The sequence below is a fragment of the Haemaphysalis longicornis genome, unplaced genomic scaffold, assembly GCF_048455015.1.
Source record: "Haemaphysalis longicornis isolate Haplotype H1 unplaced genomic scaffold, Haemaphysalis longicornis Haplotype H1 scaffold_5, whole genome shotgun sequence".
Taxonomy (NCBI): domain Eukaryota; kingdom Metazoa; phylum Arthropoda; class Arachnida; order Ixodida; family Ixodidae; genus Haemaphysalis; species Haemaphysalis longicornis.
Genome location: NW_027526385.1, coordinates 195,186,522 through 195,200,573, shown reverse-complemented (window position 1 = coordinate 195,200,573; position 14,052 = coordinate 195,186,522). Strand labels below are relative to the sequence as shown.

At 45.2% G+C, this 14,052-nt stretch overlaps 1 protein-coding gene across 5 annotated transcripts in view; it reads right to left on the bottom strand.

Annotated features, from left to right (window-relative positions):
- Pick1 (protein interacting with PRKCA 1) overlaps window positions 1-13,922 on the bottom strand; it is a 46,698-nt gene extending 32,776 nt beyond the window's left edge. Inside the window, exons 1-5 of one of the 5 annotated variants that reach the window (XM_077671435.1) lie at window positions 13,730-13,887; window positions 12,358-12,469; window positions 7,353-7,464; window positions 3,709-3,837; window positions 1,606-1,675 (exon numbers count right to left, since the gene is read on the bottom strand). In XM_077671435.1, the coding sequence (XP_077527561.1) occupies window positions 1,606-1,675; window positions 3,709-3,837; window positions 7,353-7,464; window positions 12,358-12,446 (400 nt within the window). In that variant the 5' untranslated portion in view covers window positions 12,447-12,469; window positions 13,730-13,887. Of the gene's footprint in view, window positions 1-1,605; window positions 1,676-3,708; window positions 3,838-7,352; window positions 7,465-12,357; window positions 12,470-13,422; window positions 13,569-13,729 lie in introns of those variants that run through there. The other 4 variants (XM_077671437.1, XM_077671436.1, XM_077671438.1 and 1 more) reach the window with 4 other exon arrangements.
- Window positions 13,923-14,052: the final 130 nt, after the last annotated feature.

Genomic DNA, 14,052 nt, shown 5'->3' with positions numbered 1-14,052 from the left:
ACGCTTTGCAAAATTGGCAAGATTTTAGAGGAAAGGGCGTGATTAGGCTGCAACGACAGAATGCGGCCTATTTAAAATTAGAAAACAGACCTTGGTTTAATTCCGTTTCTAACCGAAATAGTTGGTACAAAAAGTTAGGACGTCACAATTCCTGCGGTATTCACAATTCCTGCGGACTACTCTGAGGTATTTGCCACTGTCAATCAATCACTGCTGAGAACAGCACTTGTGGTTTCAAAAACTCAGCTGCCTATTTAGTTGACAGGACTGTTTTAATTTTCATCCATCCTGAACAGCTTGCTGTCCTTACTTAATGGTACGCTTGTGTAGACGGTAGCACTACAAATCCATTAGCGCTTTTCACCCTTTTTAAAGTTTGTGCCGTGTTCTAACTCAATTTCAGAAAAACTGTGCTGCATACCACTGTCTCAAACTTGCCCATGTTCCATCTTCAATACGACACACTAGAGCAAGCTATCACAAAAAAGAAGCACTATGCTCTCACAGATAAAAATTGGGCCAATAACTGACCAAACACACAGTATCTGCATTTGCAGCATTTGAAAACCACATTCTCATCATCTTCCGGACAGACCTCACACGTCTGCAGACGGCTTTCCTGACATCACTGCAAATATATATACAGTGCAGACTACTTACAAGTTATGAAGTATGTCATGGGAGCCGCAAAAATGCGTAGTATAAGCGGTACTGCACTATAAGCAAAACATGCGCGAATCCAACCACATCACAATCTACCTTTCAATCATTCTCTGTTCATCATCACTCAAATGAAGGCCTCTTAAAGACAGGGGCGCGTTCTTCATTTCGTCTTTTTTTCCCCCTATCGGCCACTGCTGAAGGGACTTACAAGCAGCTGCACAGTATTACAAACCGCAAGCGCGACTTCAGCTTCCTATTACAGTTTTGAAGGAGCACGGCTGAGTGTCCTAGTGTCCATGAAGGGATGCCGCGGGACAACATGATAAGAGCACAGGTGGGATATTTTTTCCCCCCATGTTGTGTTCACAATGCAGAAGGCAGTTGCTTATTAGCAACCTCCGGTGACATGGCTTGCTGTCTCCAAATGTTCGAAAATTGACAGGGTGGCTGCTTATCTGCACAACGTTTCAATAAAAACTTACAGCGGGGGGGAGGGGGGCCTCGCTATCTTCTCAGGTGTGTCAAGCGAGGGCAGTTGTGGTTATCACGTGAGTGCCAACAGAATATGCAAACGAAAGGGCGCCTTTATTTTTTTTATGTTGAAGTCCAACAGCAGGGAGTGTGCACTGCGTGGGATGGCTGATTCAGTCTTTTTTTTTTATTTCTCACAACCCAAGACGATGCCCCAGCTGCGACAGTCAGTCAGTGGGCCCACCAAAAGACCGCACTATAAAGGGTATTGTGCTTCGGGAAACCGCATTATAAGCGGTATGCTTATGCATAGAGTTCAATGGGAGGCCGACCGATGGCCAGGAAAACCCGCATTATATCCGGTCCCGCACTGTAAGCGGTTACGTTATATAAATGGTCTACACTGTATCTTTCGTCAAATACCCAGCTAAACAGCATCGACAAATCGTCCGGGACAAAAGCTTCACTCACCGATGTCCAGGGTCTTTCCTTGCTTGGGGTCAGCGTGGAGCTTGTTGTAGTTGATGGTCACCTCTTTCTGCTACAGTGGAAGAGGGGGGGAGAGGGGGAGAGGAGGGGAGAGGTGACGGGTCGTAGGGGCAGGAAGGGAATACAACGCAAGGGGGAGGCCGGGGGAAGGGAAAGGTCGGAAGCCACTTTAGAAGACACATTGAACCCTTCTCTTGAAACGTACAGGTCTTCACGCCTTAACTTACTGCGTCAGCTGTGAAACTGGAATCACGCGCCAAAGGGCAAAAAAATGAAAGGGGGAGGGAGGGGGAACAGTCACCTGCGATAATAGCAGCACATTTTTGTACCAGGTCACAAGAATAATTCACTCACTCCCAAGTGTACGAACAAAACAAAAAAAAAGGAGAGAACTGCCTTGAACTATTCCTGCGATCAATGCATGTTCTTCACTGTTGCAACAAACCACTGGCTGGCGTTTGCTTAGGCATGTGCAATCATCCGAGCTTCTAACTCAAACTGAATAATGACTGCATGAAAATTTTGATTCGAAATTTGAACTCCGTACAGTTGAATTTATAAAAATGGAAAAATCCAAAGGCAGAAAGCTTTTCCTTTCCTTTTATGCTCAAAGAAGTTTTGGACTTTTTCAAATTCTAACCCGGTGAATCAAGTTGAATTGCACTAGACACATTTTGATGCACTACAGTTTTCCCCAAAGCTTGTTAACACCAGAAGTAGGCCTTGGTTGCACGGTGTTCTTCTCAATGACTGTTCAGGGGCTGACATTTTAAAAGGGCCCTGCAACACTTCCAATTAACGCTTTCCCTTCTTCATGCCTGAAAGCACTGCAAAAGTCAGTTTTCACCAGCACAGAGTGGCACTGCATGATTTGCTCGTCACAGCAGATATGCCTTCCAGATTCTGCTTTGCTTTTGTAGTGATTCTCTTTAAACTGGCTATCAAATGCGTTTATTGCTGCATTTGAAAAGAAGCCAGCCAATAGCCGCTACATTACTCGAATGACATCCTTCAAGTGCTCAAACAATGCCGAGACCGGGAAAAAGAGAAACATTTTTTGAGCAGACATCTCTAACTTATCTGATCGGCACAGAGCAGTAATTTTTGGCTGAGGTACTTTTTGACCTCCTATTCTACATACTGGATGTGTTTGTTGACTACGTCCCGAAACCAGTTCAGATTCAGAAAAGTGTTCAAAAAAGGTTCAAAAAAGTGTTGCAGGTCCCCTTTAAAGGCACTTCCCGAAAAAACGGATGGCAGTAACTCGATGAAGGGATGAAATAAAATTTGCAGGCAAACGTTGCTCTCGGGCAGCTCAGGATAGAAACAGTTGGGGGTCAAAGAGTGAGGCCTTCGCCCTGTAGCGGACTTAAATACGTAGTCTAAAAACTAATTTCGCAAAACAAAAAAGGAGAGACACGGACGAAGTGAAGATGGACACACATGGAGAGACTCACACATCTTCACTTTGTCAGTGTCTCTTTATTTGTGTGAAATTGAGTTGAGTTGAGTTTTATGGCACATAAGCAACTAAGGCTATCATGCGCCAAACGGGTGATAGTGCGTGTGCATTTGTGTGTGTTTGCTTATTTTTAGAACATTTAGAGCTTGTTTAGGAGTTTCGCTCCTTTTAGAAAACCAACAAGGGAGGAAATTTCAACAAAGGCACTGTCTCCTATGAGTAAGCTGGGATGAAAGGGGATGTGTTGTTTGTAAAATTGCAGGAAATGTTTTTTTTTGATGACCTCAAATTTCACACATGAGAGTAGGATGTGTTTTGCTGTTAGATCTTGGTCACATTCTCCACATCTCGGTTTATCTTGTTTCATCAGGAGAAAGTTATGTGTCAGATGTGTGTGTCCTATGTGAAGGCGGCATTTTTTGTGAAATTAGTTTTGAGTTATGGAGTACCAACATGCCCAGGATGCTACTGTTGTTAAATAGGCTGATGATGATGACAATGACGATGAAATGGACAATGCTGATACCATGCTAATGTGCACGAGACTAAGGCTAGACAGAGTGAAACAGTGTAGACGTCTACACAAGGAAGCAAAAGAGCAAGCCCTTGGCAGACTGCCTTGCCTTGACCCCCTGGATCATCTTGGCCACCTCGACCTTGGTCTTGCCCTTGACGGCCGTCCCGTTCACGCCCACAATCTCGTCCCCAGACTGCAGGGTGCCGTCCCGGGCCGCCGGCGTGTTGTCAAACACCTACGGGGGGGGGGGGGGGGAATCAGCACGGCCAACGAATCAAACTGGACACAATCGTTTTGGAAAGCTATACACTGCTTAGCAGGACTCTGGTGCGAGTTAGTTGGTTCATGTTCATAAAAAAATTCCCCGCATTTCCCCGAGGGGAAGAATGTGAAAGTGCGAATGCACGAGTTGAATTTGCACGGTTCGGTAATGTTCGCGAAAGAGAGATCACACACACACACACAACTACAAAGAAAGAAAGATGCATTTATTCACAGACACCCATTTGTGTTGTCGTTGTACTTGATTGCTAGAGCGGATCTCAGCTTTGAAATTTCGTGTCAGTACTCCTTTAAGCGGGTGCATTAGCCCTTCTCACGCCCGATTCCTGGCCAATCTCCCCCGTGGGTATGTGCCATGTCAGCGGCCAGGCAGCGCGCGCCCATCTCCCCCCGTTGCCAAGGAAGACGAGGAGATTCCTGGCCAATCCCCCACGTGGGTATGTGATGCGGACATCGCCGGTGGACGCAGGTTCAGGGTCGCTTAAGAAGTGCATTGCACTTAAAAAGACGGGATAGCACGAACGAAACAGGACTCGAGGAATAGAAACACGTAGTACACAAACAGGCGCTGATATGCTGATAGCGCCCGTTTGTGTACTGTGCGTTTCTATTCCCCAGTCCTGTTTCGTTCGTGATGTTCTCTCTTTTCATATACAGTGTGTTGCGACGGTAATTGGAACACTTTAAAAATTTTTCCTGAGCGAACCGCCACTCTGTTCCCGCTCAAACTTCACACGAAGGTCGCATTTTGTGGTCTATTTTGTTCGATAGCGGGAGCAACGATGGTACTTACCTGTGTATTCTGAAAATAAATAAAAACAATTTTCGCCTATGGGAAAATGGCGGCTGATTTGGACGTGCGAGCCCGAAAACCGTGTTTTCTGGTCGTCTGTTAGCTCATTTCTAGATGCATTTTCTGATTGTCTGTTGCACCATTTGGCTCCGTACGTGAATCCCAAACATGCGTTTAACTCTGCAGGTGGTTCCGTCGTTCCAACATCAACTTGCGCTGCTGGCTCGCACGTCCAAATCAGCCGCCATTTTCCCATAGGCGAAAATTGTTTTTATTTATTTTCAGAATACACAGGTAAGTACCATCGTTGTTCCCACTATCAAAGAAAATAGACCACAAAATGTGACCTTCGTGTGAAGTTTGAGCACGAACAGAGCGGAGGTTCGGTCAGGAAAACTTTTTAAAGTGTTCCAATTATTGTCGCAACACCCTGTACACTTCTGTATAATTAGCAATACTTAGAGCTGTGCGCATAGTAGTTGAAACTTTCAATGCTTCGAAAATACAGTTTTCTATTCAGTTCAATCATAGTGCAGCTCTACCATTTAAAGTGTTCGAATATTCGAAATTTATGAATAGCTTTGTTGCAAGATATATACTTTAAGGCTTAGCTGCACGGCACAGCCCTTAGGGCTGGCTTTTTCACACGACACAGAAGCTCTGCAAGAAAGCCTGATGCACGTATGCCTTGCACAAAACAAATGTATGATGACTCAGGCTTATTGTTCCCTTCTTTCTTAATAATTCACCACCACCACCACCACCTATGTTAACTGAAGTGGACTGTTACTAGTGAAAAATTTATGAGAAGGAAAGAAGTTTCCCGTCAACATAGTGGCGTGAGCGACGAATCAAGAGTTGTTACTTGTTGGCAATGTCTGTAGGAAGGTCATAACAGCCACTGGCATGCCTAGCCTCTTTTGAATGACTGGAGGGGCCAATCAAATATGGCACTTCCTGCACTCGCTGCATGTTGAGGAGCCAAGATCTGTCCACGGCAATGTACTACAGTGAAACCTCGGTATATCGAACAGCGCGGTGCCCGCGAAATAGTTCGATATAACCAGAATTCGATATATAAAATCACGTAAAAGCGCGTCATAAACTGGTACAAATCAATAAATGAACGAATTGTGCAGTAAATACTCACTTGGTGCTTCAAAGTATTTATTTTCTTGGCTTAAAGTACTGCAGCAGGGTAGCCTGGCGTATTATACACGACTTCCTCAACGTAGTCCAAACGTTGCACAAGCGACAGGCCGGTGCCTTCTATAGCGCTGCAGTAGCGGTGCGGTAGGGCCAAAACCGCTAAAGCCTCGGTCGAAGGCGGGGGCGAGGCACTATCAGCGCTTGCGGGTACAACCTCGGCAGCGTCTTCGTTTGTGCGCTCAGTAGTAACTTCCGCTAGGATCTCCACATCCGTCAGCTCCGCCGTCGTTCCGGTGCTGTCACCGCCAACAAAGTCATCAATGCACATGCTTCGTGGCTCAGCACCAACAAAGCGCTCCAGCTGGCCCCAGGTTTCTTCAAGCTTGCATTCTTCTTTTGCACCGTCCAATTCTGCTTCGGTGCAACCGATGCGCAGCAGTCGGAAACGCCCATCGCGCCACCGCTATCCTCGAGGGTACTGCGGGATTGCTCGTCGCCTGTCAACAGAGCTGGGGTGGCGGAGTTCGACATGCCCATTTCATGTCCGTCCCAGTTCGAAATAAAAAATTAAAAATTCATGTGATTTTCCGCGTGATATAGAAAGGAATTGCCATTAGGAATTGCCAGAAATTAGGAATTGCCAGGTTGTCTTACGAGGGGAAGGGAAGTCCACTTAAATTGTGCTTTGTGGTACCTAAACTTCTCCTGAACTGTAGAACAATTAGTCTTTTGTTGTAGTACCACGTTCATTTCTGCAATGGTCGCTCCGTTTTATCCTTTTCTGCTTCAGAGTGCGGGCAGCCAGAGAGATTATCATGATTTCTAAAGTATTGCAGTGCGTGTAGTAGTCACACAAAATATCATATGACCACAAACATTATGCACAGAAAGGTTTCCATGGCCTCCCAATGTGATGGGTTTCAGGCTTTCCCCAACACAGTCACAGGTGCAATGTTGGGCAAGACATAGACAGCTGCGGCTGTGATCAAGCATACTGTCGGTTTATTTATTGTAAATATACATGGTAAACACAAACACCAACTCATAATCTGTAGTGGAGGGTTCCTTGTAATACAAATTATTTCTTCCACCTTAATTAATCACCCGGCAAGGCCCAAACTGCCTCACGGCTAATGGTGATTTAACTGCTCGCACCCCATGAATGACAGGAAATTCCCGGGACACGTGGCTCCAACAGCTAATGTCGTAAAAAAATAGATGCGTGCACCACCTCCTGTGTGAACGCCTGACTAGCCCACCGCCGTCACCGCAGCTACTGACCACTCTGGATTGCGTTCACCTTGTTTTGATGGGCTTGACATTAGCCTCTGGCTTCGTGTCCAGTGTAAGTGTGAAAATGTACTGAAAAAAATCCTACTGCCCTTCCCTGGCCTCCTGCACTGATCCTTGTCTACAGGCCAAAGGTATCAGGGGATAATGCACACAACACAAAGGACAGCCAGAACCATAATAAATGGTGGAAAGATGCCCGAGGCTTGCAGATCAAGGACTGCCCCGTAGCTCACCTGGACGACATAGAGGCAGGGGCAGAGGGGGGCCCCTCCCCCGATGCTGATGCCGATCAGGTTGCTGTCGTCCTTCTGGATCACCACGCTGCCCGAGGTGATCGTCATGCCCCTGCGGACACCACCACAGGGTGAGCGAGTGAGAAGACGGACAGAGGGGGAACGCCACGACCATTGAGTCACGCGAAACACCAAGAAATATTCCATGCCCACAGAACGAATGAATGAATTTACTGTTAAAACGGAAAGGAAAGACCACTGATTTGGCCCAAGTACTACTATAAGCCAAGCTTGCCATAGTTTATAACCCACTCACATTCAGACGCCGCTTGGAAACCTGCATCTTATCCAAAAATGATATTTGCAGTAACGGTGCGGTTCAAAGTGCATAATGCTGAATCATGGCAGACAATGCAACAAGAACACCACAAGCAGTTTTTGCCATGCTTTAAGACAAGCCTGCAAAAACTCACCAACCTTAATTGTTAACAGGCTGAAGCGACAACTTACGATATCATGCATTAGCAATAAATCGCGGTTTCCCACTACATAGCCGGATTATGCCCAATGGGAGAGCATGTCTATGCCCGAAGTTTTGCACTCAGCCCAAGCTTGAACTCTCACGCCATGGTATCACAAAGGTGCCAAATTCAATCAAGTTTATTCTTAAAAAAAAGCTAGACAGTTTCTAGTGCAAAAAGGTGGTAATTACAGCTTGATTGAAGCCTAGTCAAGCACTGGGTAATGTATTCAGAATGCAGTACTTTGAGCGGAGATTTTTACACTGCAAAATTTCCCTCTAACTTTCATTTTGAGGCTTTTAAGCTCAATGAAAATCAGTCTGCGTTCATTTCATTACTTTTGTAACTCTGTTCTACGAGACTAATTTGCAAATGCCCCTATGCATATAATGTGCCAGCTGAATGCAATGATACAAGCGTATCATAAACTCTGCCACAGGAGAGTTTTTTTGCTCACTCTTTATCTGTTTAGAGCTTTTAATGAGACATTCCCAGCTATCGCGTCGTCTATCACTAGTCCATAGCACAAAAAAACCTGTTGGTGACAGCCCCAATGCAAACGAGTGAGGAATTGACTGTAACTCGAGTGTAAGCAAATGAATGAAAAACGCAACGTGAGAAATAATTTGGCAGACTTCAACAGTTTGCAATAAAACATTGAGCTGAGTGGCAGTCGGTGGATTACACATCCTTACACTGTTAATTGGTTTGTGAGAAATAAACCATGCATCCAATGTCTATTGATTGAAAACGTTTAGTGCACATAGAAAAAGTAACTTAATGGGTAACATGAAATGAACTGCAAATTACATACTATTACAAAAAGCAAGTAAGCAAGTAAGTAATTCATTTGAAATAGGCGAGCAATTCAAGGGAAAACATTTTACTGTTAGGCTCCGATTTCTTTAAAATTAAGCCTTTAAATGGCACCTGGCACGCAAATTAGCAAAGTGTTTTTAGTAGGAAATGTTTGCGGTGAGCACGGATTCAAACGCTGTTCGTGTAGGCTGATGCAGTGGTAACTTCACAGCTACCCATTTCAAAGAACCATTTCAGGGCCCCAAAATATCAAAGGCCTAAAAATCAATCACTACTATCATTCCAAACTATCAATTAACAATCCACCAATTAAAGTCAAGCTGTTTGCATCCACACAATGTTTCAAGAGCGAATGTAAAGTACCGCATGCAAGCTCCGTACGGAAGGCCTCTCAAATAAAATGAACTGCACACAAAGTAAAATGCTTTAAAGGGGTCCCAAAGACTTTTGAAATTCACGTTTGGTTCATTCAGAAGGATCCTATGTCTCAATAATAATAATGCAAAGTTTGGCACACAGTTCCAACAACTAAGCTAGATTTTTTCTGATAAAGCAGCGGCGAATTCCTAACCACTTTCTCACCAAACATTAATGATGCCACATGGATTTTTTTTTTTTCATGTGATTGGTCGCCACCAACCAAAGCAACCATCAAGAAACATGACCATGCGATTGAAGTGGTGCCACTAGATCCAATTCATCAGACAACTTCAATGCTAACGTTTACACACAGATAACTCTCTGCTTATTGTTTTCCGCATTACCTTGCTGCTAACGTCTATAACACAAAATTTTAAAATTTTCCAAGATGCCCCTTCCTATTTTTCCGGTTATAAAAAACACCTCTCGGGGCTACGACGGAATTCAGGTAGTCCCCAAAGGCTGGTTCTTTAAAATTAAACAAGGTTGCATTTGGCCATTCCGGCCCCTTCAAGCATATTATCGAATCAGAAGGAAAATAACAAGCTGTCTAAAGCAGCCCAGAATTACGATACCCGCTTCAAACAAGCTTCGTATGCCCATTTAGAGGCCAATTAAGCAGCTTTCCCGCGACTCATTAATTAAGCTACACAAACACAAGCAATTACCACAGCTTCCAGGATGTCACAAGCCTTCCCACTTCTTCCATCTTACAAGCCTGATCTAGTTGTACACAAAATCGGCATGTTCTGAACGCACTCTTAGGTGAGCCTCAAGGACTTTGAAGAGGAGAATAGAAAACATGCACACCTGCTTTATAGCGCAAACTCAAAAGACTCTCGTACACAGCTGCAAAGCCCCCTTTGTTTATTAGGGGAAGGCAGTTACTCTACTGATACTTTTATGGAGGAGAGAGCGCGGACATTTTATCACCCCATTGAATGAAAGTGAAATGGCAGTAAGCTTCACAGGTCCGTGGTGTGTACATGTAATGTGCAAGCTACCGAGTACCAGGGCTCTACAAAAAATGCAGGTAAGGGCTGCAGAAAAAACTTTTTTATGTTAATGCACTAGGTCACACTTTCACGTACAAGCTGACGTACCATAAATGTTAGAATATAGGTGGAGATTTTTCACTAAAAAGCTTTTTGAAAAGTCACCCCTCGACCTATGTACCGGTCATTGGCTTATTTTTTCCCATTTCTCGGCCACAAGGTAAGGGAGTCGACCTATATCTGACTTATATGGTATCTCACCTTGGGTGAATGTGATGCTTATCTAGAAGCTAGCAAGAGGACATCTCACAAAACATTCTTGCTTTGCACACTGTTTAAAATTGACAAACGAATTGATGCTGTAATCGCCACGAGAAAAAAAAAGCTGCGTAATGTTTTAAAATTTTAGTCTAGCCAAATCTGCAACCTATGTGGCTTGCTAGAAATAATTTGTATTTTTTGCGATGTTCCCATAACAAAAGAAAAAAAAAAACGATTCTCTTCACATTTCCAACAATTTGGGGAGTTCACTATAACAAAATTTGTCATGTGTGGGCAGTGTGATTTAACGGCATATCGGCCCGTCCAATTACAGTAACATTTGAGATGCTTTCCGTTTACAAACAAGGAAATGACAAATGCCCTCGCTTCATTTCTTTTCGTCTCCTTTTTCTTGCTTTTGCAGCACGCAATATTTATGCGTGAGAAAGCAGTGAAAACTTGAGTACACCACTGGGCTTTTCTGAAAAACCTGTGGCAGTAACAATCACCGAGCAGCGAAGTACCACGTTTATTCACGTACTATAACCACCTCCAAAGATGTCACTCCAACAGGACGTTAAAAATTAAGAAGGAACAGCATTGCTTGAAAAATTTTGAGACAGCTATTCCTGGGATACCATCGCTACTGTTTAAGAGATCAGTGTCCAGGCCTGTGGTGGTCAAGACACTGAACCAATATTTGCAAGGCTGCATTGATGGTGCTCGACGCATCAAGAAAAGTATCAGACCGTCCAACTTGTCATACTTGCCGCAACATCGACTAAATTTGCATAATAAGAACTTTTTCAGGCAGCTATCAAGACATGTCACACAAGGTTTCAATGCAGGCAAGAGCAGAAGAAGCCAAAACTAGCGAGGCCAAACTTCATGGTCATTTATGGAGCAACGACCAAGTACTGTATATTTTTAAATCAACCCATAAGCACCCGTGGTCAGAATGCCTACAGTTTTATAGTAGTGGTCAACGGCTATTGCGTACCATGAATTGTTGTTAAATTAAGCTTCTTCTGTTCTTTTCTCCGATTTTTTTTTTCTTTTATATACGAGCCGATTTCTTCCCCCACACTTTCAATTACTTTTACCACAACTATACCGATTCCAGCTCACCTCTGGGACGTCGTGAAATGCCCACACGGCAGTTAGAGGCAATGAATACAAAACACCGTGATCACCGCAGTTTAAGATATGCAGCAGCCTGCATCCATCAGCTCCCCACGTTCCCTACATTCTGGAAACAACTTCAAAGGTTCACTGGGAAATGCATTCACGAAAGCGCTAGAAGAAACTGCCACTGCTCTAACATACACCTAGTGCATGGCACCACGTAAAATATAGCTGAAAGCACTAGCTGGGGTCAGCAGCAACTTCCAATGCGTCAGCAATAACGTAGTTGATGGTATCAACTGTTCCAAAAGGGGTTAGGGCGTAGGTGCAAAAGTTCGCAGAGTTAGAAGAGATAGACGCTCCCGTTCTCACTAAATAGTTACAAATTTGACTTGGAGAAGAGCGCACAATAGACGAGTCGTGCGTGGCCTCGGTTCGGTCGCGAACTGCTCACAAGGTGAACCAAACGAAAATGTTCGACGTGCGGGACTACATCAGCAACGCAGAGCCAACGCTTCAGGCGAGCTCCTCTCAAAAATGAAACGGGGCTTTATGCAGCGAAGCTATATCTGGGCAACAATGAAGGCTGTCACAGCGGAGAGCTACGGACGAATTTACGTTGTCCAGGGGTCCCTTAATGTGAGCTGAAACTCCCGAAAACAGGAATTTTGTTTTTCCCGTCCGCAATCATGTGCTCACTTGCCTGGCATCTGATTCAGCAGCAGCGTCATATTTTGTTAATGGCTGATTAAGCGCCGACAAAGAGGGATGCTGGGATTTCCACCCCATCTTGGGAAAGGTCGGGGGGCAGGATGTGGGGGCAGGGGAGTGGGGGGTTGGGGGGCATCAACTGAGGAGACGTACATGAGGTCTTCCATTGCGAAGTAGAGTGTATCCTTCCCGTCGTCCGGGTCCTCCGTAGGGATGCGATGGTAGGCGCACAGCTCAGACATAGCATGCCCCACCAGCTCTGCCTCTACGCATGCCGGGATGGGGAGGAAAAACAAAAGCAAAAACAAATAAAACGGGAAAAACGGTGTGGGGGGGGGAGGGGGGGGGGCAATGCGGGGAGGCACAATCCACGTTCCACAACTCAAAAGAAGACAACACTGTGGCAGTGCAAAGAAGGAAAAGCTCAACAAGCAAAACAAGGCAGGCGCCCAGACAAAGAGAAAAAGGCAAATATAAATTCCAAACAAAGCCAAGAAGGATGCAGGCTTCAAACATGAGGCAGCCAGAACGGAAAGCCGCGTCGGTTTCATACAAACACAGACGTTGGCTGAGCAACATGCCTTGAAATGTCCGGGCACTTAGAAAAGCTACCACCAAGAATTTATTAGGAATGTGCTGTTTCTCAAACTGGTCATTTGTTTTTTTCGTTCTCCGCTCGGAAATGTTCGCACGACACATGACACACACGAAAAAATTTCACGCCGCCAAACAGGTCGGCGTAGGGAATGGCATACTTTCCGATTAGTGCGTGTAGTACATGACAATGATAAAGACGACCAGTTTGCAAGGATGAAGGCTTTAAAATCCTGTGTGAGTGCATTCACTACTACAAAATTTAACGCTATACGTCAAAGTTATAGCGCGTAGACTCCGGAAGTTGTATGAAAGATCGCACACCGTTTAAGTGCGCTAACATGACTGCGTTGATCTAGTTTCCATGCTAACTAAACTGGTCAGAAGCAACAAAACGAAAATACGTCGCGATCACGCTACATCACTGCAGGACAACTGCACATTGAACGAATCTATGACACACTGGGCTTCCAGGCAAAGCTCGGGGGTCTTGCAGAGAAGCCGAACGACCTAATTAGCAAGCAGTTTGACCAGCCACCAACGGCATAGAGGTAAGAGAACTTAGCGCACACGCACGTCTTAAGTGGGGGAAAAAAAGCGTAATATCAGTGATCGACAGGCTACCTGAGGGCGAGCGGCTGATCCGCTAAAGCAGCGTGTTACGTCGCCGCAAACGGCGGCCGAGATGCCAACTCGACATCTCGTGCGCGATGTAGTAGCTCCTTGAGAGACCGCCTCCGCTGGCGTCTAGATCGGGAAAACGTGAACATCGCGTGCGCTCTGATCGTACAAAAAAAAAAAAGAGAACCAGTTCAAGCCCTAGGCGATCGCTCAAGCACAGCGGCTCAGCTGCGTGCGAAAGCCAGCAGCTGTGTGCATCGGCGGAAATGTCGCAGAGCGCAGCATGAGAGGCTGCGGCTCGCGTACGTACATTTTGTCTTCCTCGAAGTAACAGTTCTCCTCCAGGTCCAACATGATGTCTCGGCGAGGTTGCCTCGAGAGAGGACACGGGGAACGATTAAGGGTGAACGAAAATCCACCGACGGGATCACGATCGTCGAACCGGCACCATAGAACGCACGACCCGCCGCCTTGAACCCGAGTCCCGAGCGTGCAAAAAAGCAACAAAAAAATGTTGAAGCTTTTTGGTTCATCTCTCTAGATGTCTAGTAGCGCCAACTGGATATATGCGCACTATGCTTCCCTTTTAGTCCATTTTAAACATTCCTTTTTGAAAACATTTTTTAAAGCGCC